This window comes from Pteropus vampyrus, unplaced genomic scaffold (assembly GCF_000151845.1).
Source record: "Pteropus vampyrus isolate Shadow unplaced genomic scaffold, Pvam_2.0 Scaffold360, whole genome shotgun sequence".
Lineage (NCBI taxonomy): Eukaryota > Metazoa > Chordata > Mammalia > Chiroptera > Pteropodidae > Pteropus > Pteropus vampyrus.
This window is the reverse complement of record NW_011889141.1, coordinates 784,333-802,291: the sequence shown is the minus strand read 5'-3', so window position 1 is coordinate 802,291 and position 17,959 is coordinate 784,333. Positions and strand designations below refer to the sequence as shown.

Genomic DNA, 17,959 nt, shown 5'->3' with positions numbered 1-17,959 from the left:
AATCATTAGCGGTCACTTTTTTTGTATAGTTGATTGAATTAGCCAGGAGGTTGTCCCATTTGTTCAGCCATTAAGGGCCTAACCAGAAGTTTTCAATCTCGTTCCTGTCTGAACACGTCAAGTCAGTCCCATACCCCCAACAGTCATAGTGGCTCTCGACAGCCATGATTCTGAAACAGGGGAGGGCGTCTGCCTCGTGCTGCTCACGCACCCTAAAGGAAGCATGTTAGAACCTCGTGAGAGGAGAAGACAACTGATTTTGGAGAAAGTATCTCCCGCCTCAGGTTATCATGCCGTATTGTCCTATCCTACCTTGAGAATCACCATCCCAAATGCTGGACTAACATTTCTTCAACGTTTTCCTCCCACAGACACAAACTCTATTTTGATGTTCCAGGTTGTTCAGTCTTTGTCATGGTGAAGTTTTCTGCTAAACTGATTTATAATCTCAATCTATGCAATGTTATTTGCTCTAGAAACCAAGAAAGGCCAAACTGTTTACCAATAACCAATAGGCAAACTGGCTAAGGGAATATTGAAAAAGGGAAAAAAAAAATCACTGTGTAGATCAACTAGTCCAAAACCACATTAAAGTCTACATAAGTGACTCAGCTCATAGCTTCACTGCAAACGTCAGCTCAGGGTGAGAAAAATGAATGCCCATGGGAAAGCATTCGATCCCTTCCCACAGCTTTCTTCATGGCCTTTTTAATCTCCTTGTTCCTAAGACTGTAGATGATGGGATTCATCATAGGGATCAGCAGAGCGTAGAATACGGACACCACCTTGTCCTGATTTAGAGAGTAGCTGGAACTAGGTCGCATATACATGAAGAAACCAGAACCGTAGAAGAGGGTCACAGCAGACAGGTGAGAGACACAGGTGCTGAAGGCCTTGGTCCTACCTTTAGCTGAGCTGATCTTCAGAACAGCAGCGACGATGTAACTATAAGAAATGAGGATCACTAGGATAGATAACACTCCAACAACTACTCCCACAATGAAGTTCACAACCTGACTGGTGAAGGTATCAGAGCATGACAGAACCAGGATGGGAGGAAGGTCACAGAAGAAGTGGTTGATCACGTTGGGCCCACAGAAATCATGCTGGTAGACAGAGTATGTTTCAATGAAAGAACTAAGGAATCCACCCACATAGGCCCCAGCCACCATCTTTAAACAAAGGGTGTGGGACATGAGGGCCATGTAGAGCAACGGGTTGCAGATTGCAGCGTACCGGTCATATGCCATGGCTGCCAAGAGAAAGCATTCCGTCAGCCCCATTCCACAGAAGACGAAGTACTGCGTGGCACAGCCGACAAAGGAAATGGTTTTCTGTCCTGTGATGATGTCCCAGAGCATCTTGGGGGCTGTGGAGGACACATAGCAGGTATCTAGAAAGGACAGGTTACTGAGGAAGAAGTACATGGGCGTGTGGAGGTGGGAATCCATCCTGATGAGGGCAATGAGGCTCAGGTTCCAGGCTAGCGTCAGGAGGTAAATCCCCAGAAATAACACAAAGAGGAAAATCTTCATTTGAGGATGATCTGAAAATCCCAGGAGGGTAAATTTTGTCACAATTGTGTTATTCCTTCCTCCAGCCATAGACCTGCTTCTTCCACAAAGGAAAGAAGCAATCCTATGAGCAATTCGATTTTGTGTGTTATTATGTGAGTGGTATTTCCTGGACGATCATATGAATGCTTCGCACCAAGTTAACTAACATCCCAGCCTTCTGCTTGGCAAAGTCTTCTCAGGGGAAGTCAGCCTATGACAATCTCTTGGCACTATTTAAAACCCATATATTGCATAGCTCGTTGACCAGAAGAGAATCAGTATAATGAGCAGAGAGTGACTGACAGTCAGTGATGAGTCTTGTCAGTAGCTCCATTCCCCACTGTCTGGGGACTGTGGAAAAGTCACTTGGCCTCTTTGGAGCCTCATTTTCTCAACTGAAAAATGGGAGGGTTGAATCAAACGAATTTCAAGGTTCCTTTGGACTTGGGTTTCTTGCGACTTTTGAGACTTTTTGACTTGAAAATATAAACCCAGATTAATGACAAAGTTAGGAATTTCTTACATTTTATGTATTTTCAGTATAAGAACCCAAAAAAGGAGCTAAATACAACAAGCTATAATATTTGACATATTTCATCTTGAGAAAGGAAATTCAATCCATAATAAAAATAATCCATTCTTTTAGGTTTTAGGACTAAGAGAAAAATATATATATACATATATGTTATACACACACACACACACACACAATCATGCTTAGAAGTGGAAATTTTTTCTAATTATATGATAAGTTTTTATACAAGTTACTGCATAAAAGGGTCAAAATTTGGACTAAGCCAACCAGCACCATTATGGGATAGAAGGACTCTGAACAAACCTCTGCGGGGGGGTGGGGGTGGGGGTGGGGGTGGGGAAGCGACACCAAAGTTGACTGAAATTGCCTAAGCCATGAGGTCAAGAGCAAGCAGAAATCAGTATTTCCTGAGCGAGAAAAGCTGGAGAGGATTCATTAAATATTTAAGGACAGGCGAGGGACAACTTTGATGTCATCAAGCCAGACCAGATTATTATTTTCAACACATGAGATAAGCTCATACACATTTTGCATCAAGAAAGTCAGGCTGGCACCAATGTAAGGTCAAAAGGAGGAAACATAAATAGATGTAGAAAGGCAGACACACCCTGGCGACGACTCGATGGTAAAATTAAAGTTGCTAGTAACCGTGTCATTTTATAGAACTTGATTGCCCATGCGCGTTTGCAACCAATTGCAGCCAATTGTATTTATTGTTTATCACAGTAAAAACTGTTCTACCTGAGGTGTTCAACATCACTAACCATCAGTGAAATGCAAATCAAAACCACAATGAGATGTGGCCTCACCTTTCAGGATGGCTATGACTAGAAAGACAAAAAATAACAGGTGCTAACAATGATGCAGAGGAAAGGGAACCCTTGTACGTGTCGGTGGGAATGTAAATTGGTCCAACCATTACAGAAAACACTCTAGAGGTTTCTCAAAAAATCAACAATAGACCTACCAAACAATCCAGCAATCCCATTTCTGGGTGTATATCCAAAAGAAACAAAATCAATATTTCAAAGAGATACCTGCACACCCATGTTTATTGCAGCATTATTCACAATAGTCAAGATATGAAAATGACCTAAACGTCCATAGACAGATGAATGGGTGAAGAAAATGTAAGATAAGACAGGTACATAGATACATAAATAGAATATTATTCAGCCTTTTAAAAAAGGAGGAAATCTTGTCATTTACAACATTGATGAACCTGGAAGACATTAAGCTAAATGAAATTAGCCAGGCACTAAAAGACAAATTCTGCATGATCTCACTTACATGTGGAATCTAAAAAGTCCATCTCATAGAAATTGCGAGTAGAATAGTGGTTGCCAGGGGCTGGGGTCGGGGTGAGGGATGGAGACATGTTGGCCAAAGGATACAAAGGTTCAGTTATTTAGAGTAAATTAGTTTTGGAGATCTAATGAACAGCATGGTGACAACAGTTAATATTAACTGTTTTGTATATTTGTTTCCTGAGAGGATAGAATTTAATTTAAATCTTCTCACCACACATGCACATGCATGCAGACACACACACACACACACACACACACACACACACACACACACTCAGCATTCACACACAGGGTAACACTATAGAAGTGATGGATAAGTTATTCAGCTTTATTGTGGTGATTTGTTCATAATGTATGCATGTATATAAAAACATCAAGTTGTACACCTTAACCATATACGATTTCTATGTGTTAAAGATATCTCAATAAAGCTGTTAAAATAAACACTCCTCCTAGCTTTGCGTTTTCTAAAAATTTTAAATATCCCACAATCATCACTGACTAAGCAGCCAAAACCAAGAAGAGCCGATACTACCCTTCGCTAGGACATTAATCTATTAATCCTGACACAGAGGACATAAACCACTCAAAGGCAGTCAAGGAGTTTTGTCTATTCTGTTTATTGATCTGTCCTGAGTCCCTAGAACAGTATATGAGACACAGCCACAGTAAATATTTGTTGAATAAATAGATTTTTTCACTGCTTCGCCTCAGAGCTTAGCAGAGTGTTTGGTTTATAATGCATGCTTATTCATAATATTATGTAATTATAACAACAACATATGATAGAATCACTTATTTAGAGCTTTCGAGCACCGGGCACGGTTATTAAGGACTTGATTTCTATTAACTCATTTAATCCTCCCGGGAGGTGGGTAGAGTTACTCAGCCCCTTTTACAGATAAAATGTAAAATAGACTATAAGCTTATAACTGTCATTTTTTGAATGAATGAGGTGGAAGGGAAGGAGCTGGGACTTACTGGGACTTACTTCAGGCAAAAGTGTCCTGAGAATCTCATGCTACGAAATTATTGCTTGCTTTGCTCCAAAAAAAAAAAAAAATATTTGCATACCTCAGTTCACATGCATCTCCCACTGCTCTATGCCTGGTTTCTGGGTCAGCTTTTTATATTTTGCCCTCATGCAAACAGTAATATCTACTTTTGGAATCCCTGCTCCTTTATTACCATGTCTTCAGAATGGCCTTTGGGAGTTTATTATTTTAATGGACAGGGGTTGCCACGCTCTTTCTCCTCCTGGCTGCCCTGTCACTCACTCCTGGGTCCAAAATAAAAGCCCAGCAGTCATTAGAACCAAATATTTCTAAGTGCTAATTGTTCTCTGGGGTGATGGGGAATGGGGCTGAGCACCCCTCACCAGAGTCTTACTGACGGTCCCCTTCCTTAGTCTCCCTGGAGCTTTCCTTGATCTGAGTCCAGGAAGACGTCCTCTCGCACTGGTGGGCAGCCTCCTGCTCTAAGAGATCTTTTTCCTTGCAAGTAAACGTCACACAAATAGACTAAGCCTTGTACGAAAATACAGTGCTTAAAATGAGAGTTGGGTTCAAATTCTGACTCTGCCATTTTATCCATGTACAGTCAAAGATGAACAGTTTATCCACGTACAGTTAAACATGTACAGTAAAACCATGTATAGCTTTTAAATGTCTTAAATATCGATTTCCTTTCTTATACAACTGGTGTCGTATCTATAATAACCTACCTTAAAAGGTTATTATGATAATGAAATGAGATGTGAATAGAAGGTCTTAGCACAGTGCCTGATGCATAGAAATCACTCCACGAATGAACTAAAAATATTATTAACTCTGTCTCTAGGGTCATGGCCCAAAGCTGCCCTTCTTTTCACTGGCACTAGTTTTTATTATGACGAAAACAGTTCCTTCGCTCTTTAATGTTTGGGGTGCTGCCACTACCTGGACTTGACATTGTGAGTGAGTCAATTAACCCCTCCCTCTGCTGCTGGGGCTGAGGAAATGGGGCTCACTCCCCAGGGACCCCTCGAGCGCTGAAAGTCTGAAATTTCGAGATGTTGATTTTCTGTTTTTTGGAAACTTTTTTTCTACAGGAATAAAGTTTACAAAAAGGAGTTAATCTATTTCATAGAGATCAGGTTAGCAATCCTTAGTCTGAAAAATTACTTAAATAACAGAAAGATCTCCTATATGAAGGACTATACCAAGATTCTTGACACACAATGTAGGAGGCTGAATTTAGGGAAAGAAACTCAGCAACTGAGATCAATGAAAGAAAAAGGGTCAAGTGCCTTCCGAAATAGACTGCGAACAAAAGAAGGAGAGAAAGTTCTTGGTGAGGAGAAGCATTCTTAGCTAGGATTGGCAATGAACAGGAGAAACTGAGGCTGGGAGACTCAGGCCCCACTAACTACAGGAGAGTTTTGATTCTGAATTAAGATCCAGGATAATTTAAAAAGTAAACTAATTATGATCTGTACATTTTCTTAGGATTAGAAAAGGCCGATAAAAGAAGAGGGTAATATATTTCATCTGTCATGCCAACTCTGATCATAGCAATAATGATGACTTAATAAAATAAGATTGAGATGCTCAGGAATGAAGAACAAATTATAAATTAGCAATGCCTCCATTCTAAATATATCCTCCCAGGCTTTTCCCAAAATAATTCAGCAATATGGAAAATGAAGAGTGGGGACACTCGATTTGTTACCCTATTCTACAAGAAATTTAAGCACGAGGAAGAAAGTTTCCTTATTAAATACACCTGGATATGACTAAACTCTCCATACCCTTACTTTAAAATATCAAATTTCAAATATGACTAAATTTAAGGATTTAAAGCGGTACTTTCAATGAACATCAAAAAGTATGAAACCAATTAGCGCATAAAGGCAAATTAACTCCATAGAGAATTACAAATGTTTAGTAGACATTTTGTTGAGATTCAACTCAAAATTTATCCCACTAGGATTCCATGCATTTTAGGGTTTGCTCGCTGGCAGCTTCTCCTAAAATATGATTTGCTTTCATGTTTGTTTAACATTTTAGCAGTTATTTTAATGAAGTTATTTTAATTGTTTCAGAGGAAAGCCCAGAGAAAAGTCCAGAGGTGTTTAGCAGTAAAATACAATCTTGATTCTCAAATTGGAGTTTGAAAAGTTATCTCAGTTTGCATTTCTTCCACTAATGACGGGTAAAAACATCGACGGGATATAGATCCAAAGTCTTTTCACTAGGCATTCCAAACAAAAATAAGGTACAAGGTAAAATTACATTTAGAGGTTTTGGAGATCTTTTAAATATATATACAAAAGAAAAGTAGTATGTGAGAAATCATAGAAGCCATAGAATTCTTATTCTACTGTGGGAGCTTAGGCTCTTGACCTTGGTTTTTTACTCTGAAACAAGAGCTAACACAGAAGACCTCTAAGAACCCAAATAGCATGACAACAACTGAGTAACTTATCAACAAATCTTTATGTGCAGGGACGCCTACTAGTTTAGACCCCGGTATGGAACCGTGCTGCCACCTGGTGGACGTATGCCTAAATTGTAGGGTCAGTTTTAAGAAGTGACCAGAAATTAATATCCATCCGCATGAGAACCCAGCGTTGCAATAGTAATTGATTATCCTCAAACGCATTATACGCACACCATGGTCTAAGCACTGTACCATGTGCTCTTCAAATACCTTAACTCAATATTATCATGCAGTTCAATTCTAGGAAAGAAACCAGACCAGGATGATGGGCAACTCCTTGAGCATATACTGAAAATGGTGAATAAAGATAAGGGCGATATCATTGAGAACAGGTAAATCACAAGTTCACATGCATGGTACCATTGTAGACAAATCTACAATATTATCAAAATAAAAGTTTTATTAAAAAAATAATGACCCATAAGTGAAAAAATAATAATTCAAATGTCCCTCAACTGTAGAGTGATTAAGCAAATTGAGTCCTCTCCATACAATGGAAGGCTCCTGAGTGATCAAAAGTAATGGATGGCTTATCCACACAACAATATAGGTGAACTGCAAATGCATGATGATAAGTGTAAGAAGCTAGACTCAGACTTATAAATCCTGCTGCCTCGTACATTAATTTTGCCCATCCAATCTCTGGAGGTTCAGCACTGCCACCTGCCTTCACGATGAAGTCAGAACATCTTCTCAATGACAGCATCTCTCACAGTCATCTCACCATGCTGCCTTTCAAAGATGCTGGTTCTCCCCTCTCTCAGTTGTTCCTGGATGCCTTAAGGAAGGAACTTCCGCCTTAGCCTTCTAGGTAAGCATGGTTGAGAAGGGGCTTAGTATGCTGATCATAGGTGACAAACCGGCTTCAACACCTATTTCCGTAAGACTTTGAATTCTTTCCTCTGAATTGGATCAGGGAAAATTTGCCATCTCAATCTACTGAATACAGGTTACTCTTTAATCTAATAAACGAAGTGTTGCAGTCACTTCCCAATGATCAATTTGGGACAATAAATCCAAAATCCAGAGCAGATAAATAAATTTTACCCAATCTAATGTTATAGTCCATTTTTCTCACTAACATTTTTAGAGTCCTTTCTAAATATATTCTCCCAAGATTTTCCCCCAAATAATTCACCAATATCTTTCAAGCCTGTGAGGAATAATTTCTCTTCTCAAAGGTCAATTGTCCTCCTGGAGCATCCTTATTTTTGAGTCTCATTAGGGCCTGGCAGCAATGAAGGATGGTCGGTAGGTCTTGAGATAAGTAGGCATCCCATTTGCCAGGCAATTGCTTCACATGAGGTTAAGAAACAGTCATTGAACAAGGAAAGGCTAGTCGCTTAGAAAGGCTAATAGAAACCTTTGTCATGGCTAGGAAGGCTCAGAGTCGTTTGGGGGTTCAAGAATATCAGCTACATTTGAGCCAACTCAAATGTCCCTGTTCTAATTCTCAACAAAGTTCAATATTATTCTCAGTTTAAGAAACAAGTGACTCAAACCTTTTATTTTTCTCCCTCCCTCTTCAAACACGTGAATTAGTGGCTTTCTTTCTGTCAAGTGTCTGGCCCCAAGTTATTTTTTATTTTATGTGGCTTTCCATACAATAAAAGTCTTACATCTTTATGCTATATCATGCTAAATTGAAAAAATAATTTAGGGGGGATAGCACAATATCCAATGTCTCTTTTGGAGAAAGATATTAGGTTTCTGTGAAAAGAGAGTGGGTTTATGAATTGAGGGATATAATCGACCATATCAACACATTTATATGCAATTGAGTTCTGAAGTAAATGGATGTACTTTACATTCATATGCAGAGCTTTGTGTCACATAGTCATGGGTTCAAATATTGCCTCAACTTCTTACTAGGTGTAATATTTTGAGCAATTTATTTAGCTTCTCTGGATTTCAGATTTTTCTTCTGTGGTGGTGGGAGGAGGATTGGAGGATTTAATTTGTTAACACGCATACATCACCTAGTACAGCACTGAGCGCTTAGTAGGAGCTTCATATAAGGTTGTGTTCTCACCCATTTAACATCCTTCTGGCCAGAGAAGTTCTATAAAGAAGTGAGAAAGAGTATATATGCAATCTCGCTTCCTTCTGCAGAGCAGGCGTTTATCACGTCCTGCATCCTGTGGCTATCCAGGATTTGTTAGTCATGTCCTAGCAGAAGAGAGCTTGATTAGCCTTGGGGGATTGAGGGAGCTGGCCATGGGGATGGCATTTAATAAGCATTGTTTTCAGAGCATTTATATAAGCATGTGTTCTCCATCCCACCCCAGAGATCAATTAACTACAAGTCTGCAAAGTTGGGGTGATACATTCTTTTTTCTTTCAAAGGAGACCCTTGAGGGCAAAGGTAATGAAACATCTCAAAGGAGAGAGGAAAAAAACCTCTCTCAAATTCATCCCTAACCTCAGAATTGAAACACTTCCAGAATGACCCCGAAGGCAGATATTAGCAGATTCCAGGAGAAGTCCTTGAAGATCACATCTCCCCTCTTCTTTCTGTATTCCTTTCCCCGCTATTTTCTGCCCACAAACACATATTTTATGCACTAGGCAGATATTTTTATCTTTGATGAACCAACGAGCCTCAAATTTGCTCTCGAAACTCATTAACCCTTTGGGGATTGAAAGCAGTTACTGGAGCAGGATTAGACTCCTTCCAAAGCAGAACTCAAGACAGGTATCAGCTCCAGGACAGACAGACGAAGAGGAGAGAGGGTGAGTGTAGTCGTTCATCTTTTACATTTTGTCGCCATGCCTGTATTAATGTCACTATATAGAGCATCCTGGGTCTATGAGCCCATGTAGAAGACAGAGGAGTTCTTTGGATTTTAGTTCTTCTTCATGTACCTCTCTATTCTATCTGTGCTTCCTCAAATTTAGCCCCAATCTTACCTTTCTGCTCCTTTGATGGGCTTCCCGGACCATGTTTGAGGTTTTGCAATGCGGAAGAGAATGAAGAGGGCATGAAATTTCTGAAGGACTTGCTACGTCCTTGAACACAGCCCCAAATATCAGTAAGTAATCTGAAAAGCCATTTGGAAGGGCTGCAATCAATGGAGACTTCTCATAGCAGATTTTCCAAACCCTGCAGAGACCTTTAATCTCCAAACCCTCCTCTTTTCTAACTGATGGCTTGACTTTCACCATCTGAATCTTAATTCTCGGATTAAAGTCTTGGTGTGTTTTGAATTCTCACCTCACCTTGAGAGGGACTTTTTCGAATCCATCAATCATTTGTACATTCAGCTGGAAGACAAGACCTGGAAGAACAAATCGAGAGGACCCGGGTACCCGCAAGGGGGCGAGAAGGAGTCCTCGTGAAGTGAAGGACACGGCAGATCAGGAAAGATGGAGAATCCCCAGCTCCATGGTCTAGCTAAGGGTTTCTTTGTCGTTATTTCATTTTCTTTTTCTTCCATTACCGAATCTGTGAAGGTCAGACTTGATAAAAGATGAGCAGAGTCATAAATCAATTCTACAGGTCCCCATCAATTCCTGAGTGTCATCTATGTGCAAGGTACTGTGCTAGGGGCTTAATTTGACTGTATTATTATGTCGTCACCGTGGCCTTGAAGACTAGTATTCACAAAGATGCAGCTTCAGCATCTGTGAATCCAGTGAAGTCACTGAGCCTCTCAGACTGTCCTTCTTCAGCTCGGTGAAATAGGCCTGGTGGTGATTATATCTCCATCACAGGACCGTAGGGAGTCCAGACACAGACAGAGCTACACTTCCCCAAGTTTGCTGCAAGAGTGAGATCTCCTTTCTCTCTCAAGGGAAGAAGCACCTCGTCATGAGCAGAGTTCAGTGACATACAGTGGTCATTTTACTCCTTCCATTTACTGTTCTAGAATAAGATTCAGGGCATGCACATGTGGGAATAAAACCCTAGGTATGCTTTTCTGCTTATTTCGATTTCTTCAGCTTCACTTTCTATTTCTGGGGTTGGGGAAATTTTATCCTTAAATATGAAAATTTGCCCTTCTAATGGCACAGCAGATTTTTGGTTGACATATCAACCCCCAGATCGTTAAATTCTTCAACCTCGTCCCCTGAACACTTCTTACAAATCTGCGTGGTACATTAGTGGAGTCCTCATTTCTGAAGATAAGCATACTTCAACCTATGACATGAGGAAGTGTTTAAAAAAAAAAGTATTGGTTCTATAAATAATTTTTTAAGGAATATTCCCTATGAATAGTAATCACAGTCCCAATAGATTAAGCAACTATCCTATCTCGAGGCTCAGGAGACTTCCATGCATTATCTCGAGCAATCTTCAGACAACTCTGTTAAGTAGTCACTGTTATCTCCATTTTACAAATGGAGAAATTAAGACTCAGAAAGGCTAAATGAGTTGTCTAACATCCCACAGCGGGCCAACCACAGAGTCAGGATTAGAACCGGATTCGTCCTGAAGCCTTATCCCATGTCCCTTCTGCTAACTTGAATGGGGGCCCCAGACAACCCTGAACCACATCACGGACCCCGAGTCCCTACCTTGCTAAATGGCTGAGGTCTTATTAAGTGGATATAAAAAAAAAATAGAGAGTATCTTTATATCATTAAGGGATGACAATAGCCACAATGCAATATACAGATGATGTATTATTGAATTGTACATGTGAAACCTATGTAATTTTATTAACCAATGTCGCCACGATAGATTTAATTTAAAAAAAAAGAAAATAGAAGATATGATCATAAACAAGCTGATAATCCTGAATTTGATACTCTTAGTGTTAAGAAAAAATTGGTTATTTATAAAAACCCAAACATGTGCCCAAATCAAGAGTTACAGCCTAATATAAAAAAGAAAAGAAATACAAAAAAAAAAAAAAAGACTAAACTGAAAATCAGTTACATCTTGAAGGAAAAAAGGTCAATAAGACCTTGACTGGCAATGAGTAGATATGGATTGATTTATGATAAACTAGGGATTTTAAAGTCAAGTGGCACAGTTAAATTGAGCAAGAAAAATTGAGATCAAGCAGTGAGTGTGCTACTTTCCAAATTACAAAGTTACTAACTTGGAGTAATTTCTGTAATAAGTATATGAAACAAACACCCACACACACATACATATACTTGCACATGAAAGGCATACACCAGAATTTTAACAGCTGCTATTTCAGGAGCTGGAATGTCACAATTTCTGGTTTCAAAGGTTTGGGGTTTTTTTGTTTTGTTTTGTCTCTTTGTTTTTGCATCAATCAGGGACTGCACATGATTTTTAGGTTTACTATCTCACAGCTGTTCATTGCTCAAATTATTCTACAGTTCTCGCATATTGCTTTAAATGTTATCATAAAATAACATTTATCATAAAATAACATTTTCACTTGGAAAAATAAAATTTGTGAGAGTCACTGTATTTTAAGAGGTAGACAAAATAGGCTGGAAATGTAGTTTAAAAGACAGGGTAATTTTGTTGATTTCCAAAGTGTTCAGATTAAGACCTGGGGAAGGATCAAGATATATTCTAAACCGTTAAGGGTTATTCACCGTAAGCCACCAAGCCCTCCGGCCACACGTATCCCAGCGCCTTCTGCAAGGAAAGGACTCAGCTTCCGAGACCTGCTGACGGCAGGCCTCCTTCTGACTTGTGTGGACTGGGACTTAGTGTGGATGTGTGAGCGGGTGATGAGAATTCCGACAGACATGGTCCCTGATCTTGAAAGATGCTTTGCACACGGAAAATTCTTAAGATTTTGATTGAAGATAACAGTAAATTAGGTTTTAAAAAACAACAGCAACAGCAAACACATAGAATACTTACTTTGGGGCAGATATGCCCTAAAAGAGATTAGACAGAAGATAGATAGATAGATAGATAGATAGATAGATAGATAGATAGATAGATAGATACATACATACATACATACATACATACATACATACATACATACATAGATGATAGGTAGGTAAGTAGGTAGGTAGGTAGGTAGACAGACAGATAATAGGTACATTAGATAGATCCTAACAACAAAGCAAGTGCTATTATTATCTCTGATTTTACAGATTAGAACTTCTAGGACTTCTAGTGACCTGCTCAAGATCACACACCCGTTAAGTGGTAAAGTTGGGAATTGAATCCAGTCTAAATCTACAGCCCACATTCCCAACAATTAAATAGCTAAGAGACCTCACACTGAAGACAAATTTGAAACTGGAACTACATTAATAAATTCAGATCTAAAATTTGACAAGAACATTTCTATATACTTCTGGCCTAATTTTTTGAATTAAAAACATTATAAATGTCCGATTGATTGTTTCCAACTACAGAGCTGAACCTGGCCCCTCTGCTGGATTCTCCATTCTATTATGAAAATTTGAGAGAAGTCAGATGAATAGATATTTCAGGGCATGACGTGACAGATATGGGACACACAAAACGGTCCTAATAACCTTCTCTGAGGACTTATGATGAGTCAGGCACTTTACACACTTTGCCTTATTTAATTCTTAAGATGAATATGTGAAGTAGGTACTGTCAGCCATTTTAAAGATAAGGAACTTGAAACCTAGAGATGTTAGCCTATCCCGCCCACAGTGACACAGCTACTACACGGTTGGGGCAGCAGCTGATCACGGGGAGTCTAAACCTAAAGTGGAAACTCGTACAAACCACCCGCACTATATTAAAAAGCAAACGTTTAAGACAAGGACTACCATGGCCTTCCTAAAGAAAGAGACAGGATCTTTGCTTAAAGTCGTAACTCTCTGTAATACTCTGCCCTCCCTCTTACGTCTTTTGTCATTATTTGTCGACGTCACCTGTAATGTGGATTATCGTTATTGTCCCAGGTCTGCATCCTGTGCTTGTGGTCCATGAACAACATGTTCACAGCCAAGGCCTGGAACAGCTCGTCAGTGACTGAGTTCATCCTCCTGGGATTTGCAGACCATCCAGAGCTCCAGGCCTTCCTCTTTGTCACCTTCCTGGGCATCTATCTTGTGACGCTGGCCTGGAACCTGGCCCTCGTCTTTCTGATCAGAGGTGACACCCATCTGCACACACCCATGTACTTCTTCCTCAGCAATTTGTCCTTCATCGACATCAGCTACTCCTCCACAGTGGCTCCCAAGATGCTCACCGACTTCTTCCAGGCACAGAAGACCATACCATTCTGGGGATGTGCTGCTCAGTTTTTTTTCTTCATCGGCCTGGGCCTAACTGAGTGCTTCCTCCTGACTGCTATGGCGTACGACCGATATGCAGCCATCTCCAGCCCCCTGCTCTACGCTGCCATCATGTCCCAGGGCCTCTGTGCACGCATGGTGTTGGGGGCGTATGTCGGTGGCTTCCTCAGCTCCCTGGTCCAAGCCAGCTCTATATTTCGGCTCCACTTCTGCGGTCCCAACGTCATCAACCACTTCTTCTGCGACCTCCCACCAGTCCTGGCACTCTCGTGCTCTGACATCTTCCTCAGTCAAGTAGTGAATTTCCTCGTGGTGGCCACCGTTGGGGGCACATCATCCCTCATCCTCCTCGTCTCCTACGGTTACATCGCGGCTGCCGTCTTGAAGATCCGCTCAGCCGAGGGTCGGAGGAAAGCCTTCAACACGTGTGCCGCGCACCTGATGGTGGTGGCTCTGTTGTTCGGGACGGCCCTCTTCATGTACCTGCGTCCCAGCTCCAGTTACTCGCTTGGCAGGGACAAGGTGGTGTCTGTGTTCTACACGCTGGTGACCCCCATGCTGAATCCTCTCATCTACAGCTGGAGGAACAAAGAGATCAAGGAGGCCCTGGGGAAGGTGCTAGAGAGGAAGGAAGCGTTTTCCCAGTTGCGGAGTAAGAGCATCTCTAGCCAAACCACCTGAGGCGTCAGCGATCCTGGCGGTCTCCTCCGCCTCTGCCTTAGGCAAGGGGGACCCTCTGCGAGCATCTCTGAAAACGAGATTCCTCCTGCCTGACCCTCTCACCTTTCCCCATGGCCATGTGTCTACTGGCCCCACGGTGGATAGTCATAAGCGGGGAGAGGTTATTTCAGCAACTCCCCCCGCCCCCGCCCCGCCCAGGAGAGCCTATCGTCACAATAGATATTACGACCGCCACCTTTTATAGGATGCTTAGTCTGCACCAGGCACAAAAGCTGTTTGAGTAGACACTCATTTGGTGCTATGATGCTCATGCACTTACCCCTACATTACGAACGAGGGGACACGGTCCCCACAAGGAACACTGACTTGCCAGAGTTATACAGGAAGCAAGGGCCGGAACTTCCATTCAGACGCAGGTCCTCCGACTCCAGGCCCCAGGCTGCCCGAATGCTGACTTCCACACTCAACGACAAACAGCCGAAGTTGCACAACGGGATAGCTCTTATTGCTAGCATAGGGCGGAATCCAAAAAGATACACTCTGTATAGTTGAGGCAAACCACGAAACGAGGTGTCTACTCCACGAAACACTCTCTCCAAGATACCCCTGTGAAGCAGGACACCCATGATGGACACTGAGCAATTCGCTAAGCAAATTCTGAGGGGCGTTACCCTCCGTGGACATTTCCATCTTGGCTACGCGGGGGGCCGGAAACTTCGAGTCCCGCGGTAACACGTGGGTGCTCGTCTCCATCTCAGTCACCTGAACTGCCTACTCGGTCGGTATCTCCTTGATTTCAACCGTGTCTTCACCAGTTCAGCCATGTCATAGTTCAATCTCCTTTTTGATCAGCACCTTCTGGGGTCCTCTTGCCTTCCTCTCTCTGCACCCACCGCGCCTATAAAAATCTTTGTTTCTTTACCTGAACGGATTAGCCCTTGAAGTCCCACGTTCCATATTATTTGCCGTTCTCTCAGAAAAGTGTATCCCAGCCTGTCACCTCTAGGTCACTACTCTTTCATGGACACCACCTACAATGGAGTTGTCCAGCGTGACGTTGCCGCTTGGGAATCCTTCTCACCCCTCTGTGGCTTTGTTCTCTTCCTGGCACGTTGAGTGTCGGTCTAGTCACTATGCAGGTGCGAGCCCTCCCGGAGGCTTCTCCAGCCTCCTCTGCCTCCTCCCTCTCTCACCATAGAGAAAAGCGAAAAGAGACTTTTGTATCACAGCATGAGCCCACTGTTTCCAAAAAAAAAAAGGAAAAAAAAAAAAGTCTGTGAAGATTAGCTTTCTCCCTCTTGTTCAGAAACCTCACACCTCTGAAATTTAGTTTCTTTCCCCTCGAAATTAGAAGCTGACTTAACTTGGTTAAAGTCTAAAGTAATTTTATAAAATATTTACAAACTCGATTTTACCAGAAATACTTTTGAGAACAGATTTAAAGAAAGTTTTCAAGCAGAGATAAAAGGTTTCCACTTATTTAATTTTACTCTTTCTGGTTTCACGATATTTTAGGGTGACTTGGAAAATGCATGCACTGCACAGACCAAAACTGGCAACCCAAATGGTCAAGCTTAAACTTAGCCATAAGTTTTAAGACATTTGAAACTGGCAAGAGCCAATTAAAAGAGGTAGTATGTGTAAAACGTTCTGGGTCTTGGACTCCAATAAAATTCTTCTGTTTGATTGGCTTTAGTATTATCATCTAGTTGAAGGATCGATTCCCAAGATGCTCCCACCAATTCCCCACAGTATACATAAAGTAACCAACTTTTACGGAGTGCTGGTATTCGTGGAGCATCATGCCAGACACTTCACAGTTGTTTGATGTAATCAGCACGAAAACCCGCAAAGTGGATATTTCTCAAATGATCAAGATACTAATCCCAGATCCAAAAATCGCCAACGCTAACGATTTATGGATGTCACTTGTGCTCTCACATCCTCATTCTCTAAATCTACCAAGGAAGTGTTACTAATTTAAAGTTGAATAATGTTTAATTTTCATATCTCGTTTGCGAAATTGGTGTGACACTTAAATTATATACGCACATGTAATTGCTGTAATTTGTGTCTCAAGAAAAGAATCTCCTCTTCTAAGCTCAAGGATTCTCTATCCCTTTCACAATAACCCTTCAGGAATTTCAATTATGTCAAAAATCTCTGATGATAAATCATTCTGATTCGTTTCTAAAATAACATTCAAGGTAGCATATCCCTACTGCTCTGCTCCTGGTGTCGGCTCTGCTAACAGAAAATAGAATTTATGGTGCTAGGAAATCTTACCCTTAATAAACTTTGAAAGTTCTTTCTCAAGGCTACTCTCTAAACAAAATTTTTAAGGGCTAAATAAAAGAATGATTAAAAACAGCCCCCGATTGACTTTTCAATCTCAAGAAGACTAAATCCCCAGCATCAACTCTAAAACCACCTTTCTTGGAATTCTCATAGTGGACTCATTTTTCCTGTATTTAGCATGCGTCAACATGGAGTCCCAGGACATATAATCTATCCATGCCCAAGAGCCATTGTTCTTAAAATGGCACTTTAAAAGAGCCCTAACTCTGTGCTTAGAACTATATTATAAACTTCATCCATGACTTCTGAACCAGGAGTCTCAACAGCTTCAAGAGGTAGGCAAAATCATCCCCACTGAACAAATGACAGTGAGCCTCAAGAATAACCTATTGGTATAATGGTAGCCCTAAGTCACACGACTAGTAAATCTCAATTAGAACTAGAAACGAGTACTATTTTTAGTCTGCAAAGCCCACCCAACATGAAACCACTACACTCTCTTACCATCCCTTTCTGCCAACACAAAGCCAAAGTGAGACTCAGCTTCCACCCAAATCTTCCTTCCCTCTCTCCTTCAAAAGATCGAGCTTGCATTGTGGTCTTCTATCAATCCCAACTTCGCTGGCCCTCTCCATGTTTCCTCTCACAGAAATCTCCTTTACTAAAACTCTTGCATGTTCAGTCCTTTATGGGTGTCTGCTTCTCAGGAGACTTGGACTAAAACAATTGTGTTGTTTATAAAAGCTCCAAATAATAAACAATTTAAATGTCCATAAAGATGTGGATGAATAATAAGACTATATTATACCATAGAATATCATATAGTGATAAATGTAAATAAATTATAGCTACACACAACAACATGGATTGACCTCATAAGCATACTGTTAAGCAAAAGATGCCAGACACAAAGCAATACCTAAAATATGATCTAA

At 41.0% G+C, this 17,959-nt stretch overlaps 2 protein-coding genes across 2 annotated transcripts; one reads left to right on the top strand and one right to left on the bottom strand.

The window, feature by feature from the left end:
* Positions 1 to 604: 604 nt before the first annotated feature.
* Positions 605 to 1,619, bottom strand: LOC105305034 (olfactory receptor 5A2). Its single transcript, XM_011379463.1, has one exon. The coding sequence runs from the start codon at positions 1,602 to 1,604 to the stop codon at positions 639 to 641; it is 966 nt and encodes a 321-aa protein (XP_011377765.1). The 5' UTR covers positions 1,605 to 1,619; the 3' UTR covers positions 605 to 638.
* Positions 1,620 to 13,733: 12,114 nt separating this feature from the next.
* On the top strand, positions 13,734 to 14,726 carry LOC105305057 (olfactory receptor 5A1). Its single transcript, XM_011379493.2, has one exon. It carries the CDS (start codon positions 13,734 to 13,736, stop codon positions 14,724 to 14,726), a length of 993 nt encoding a protein of 330 aa, XP_011377795.2.
* The last annotated feature ends 3,233 nt before the right edge of the window (positions 14,727 to 17,959 follow it).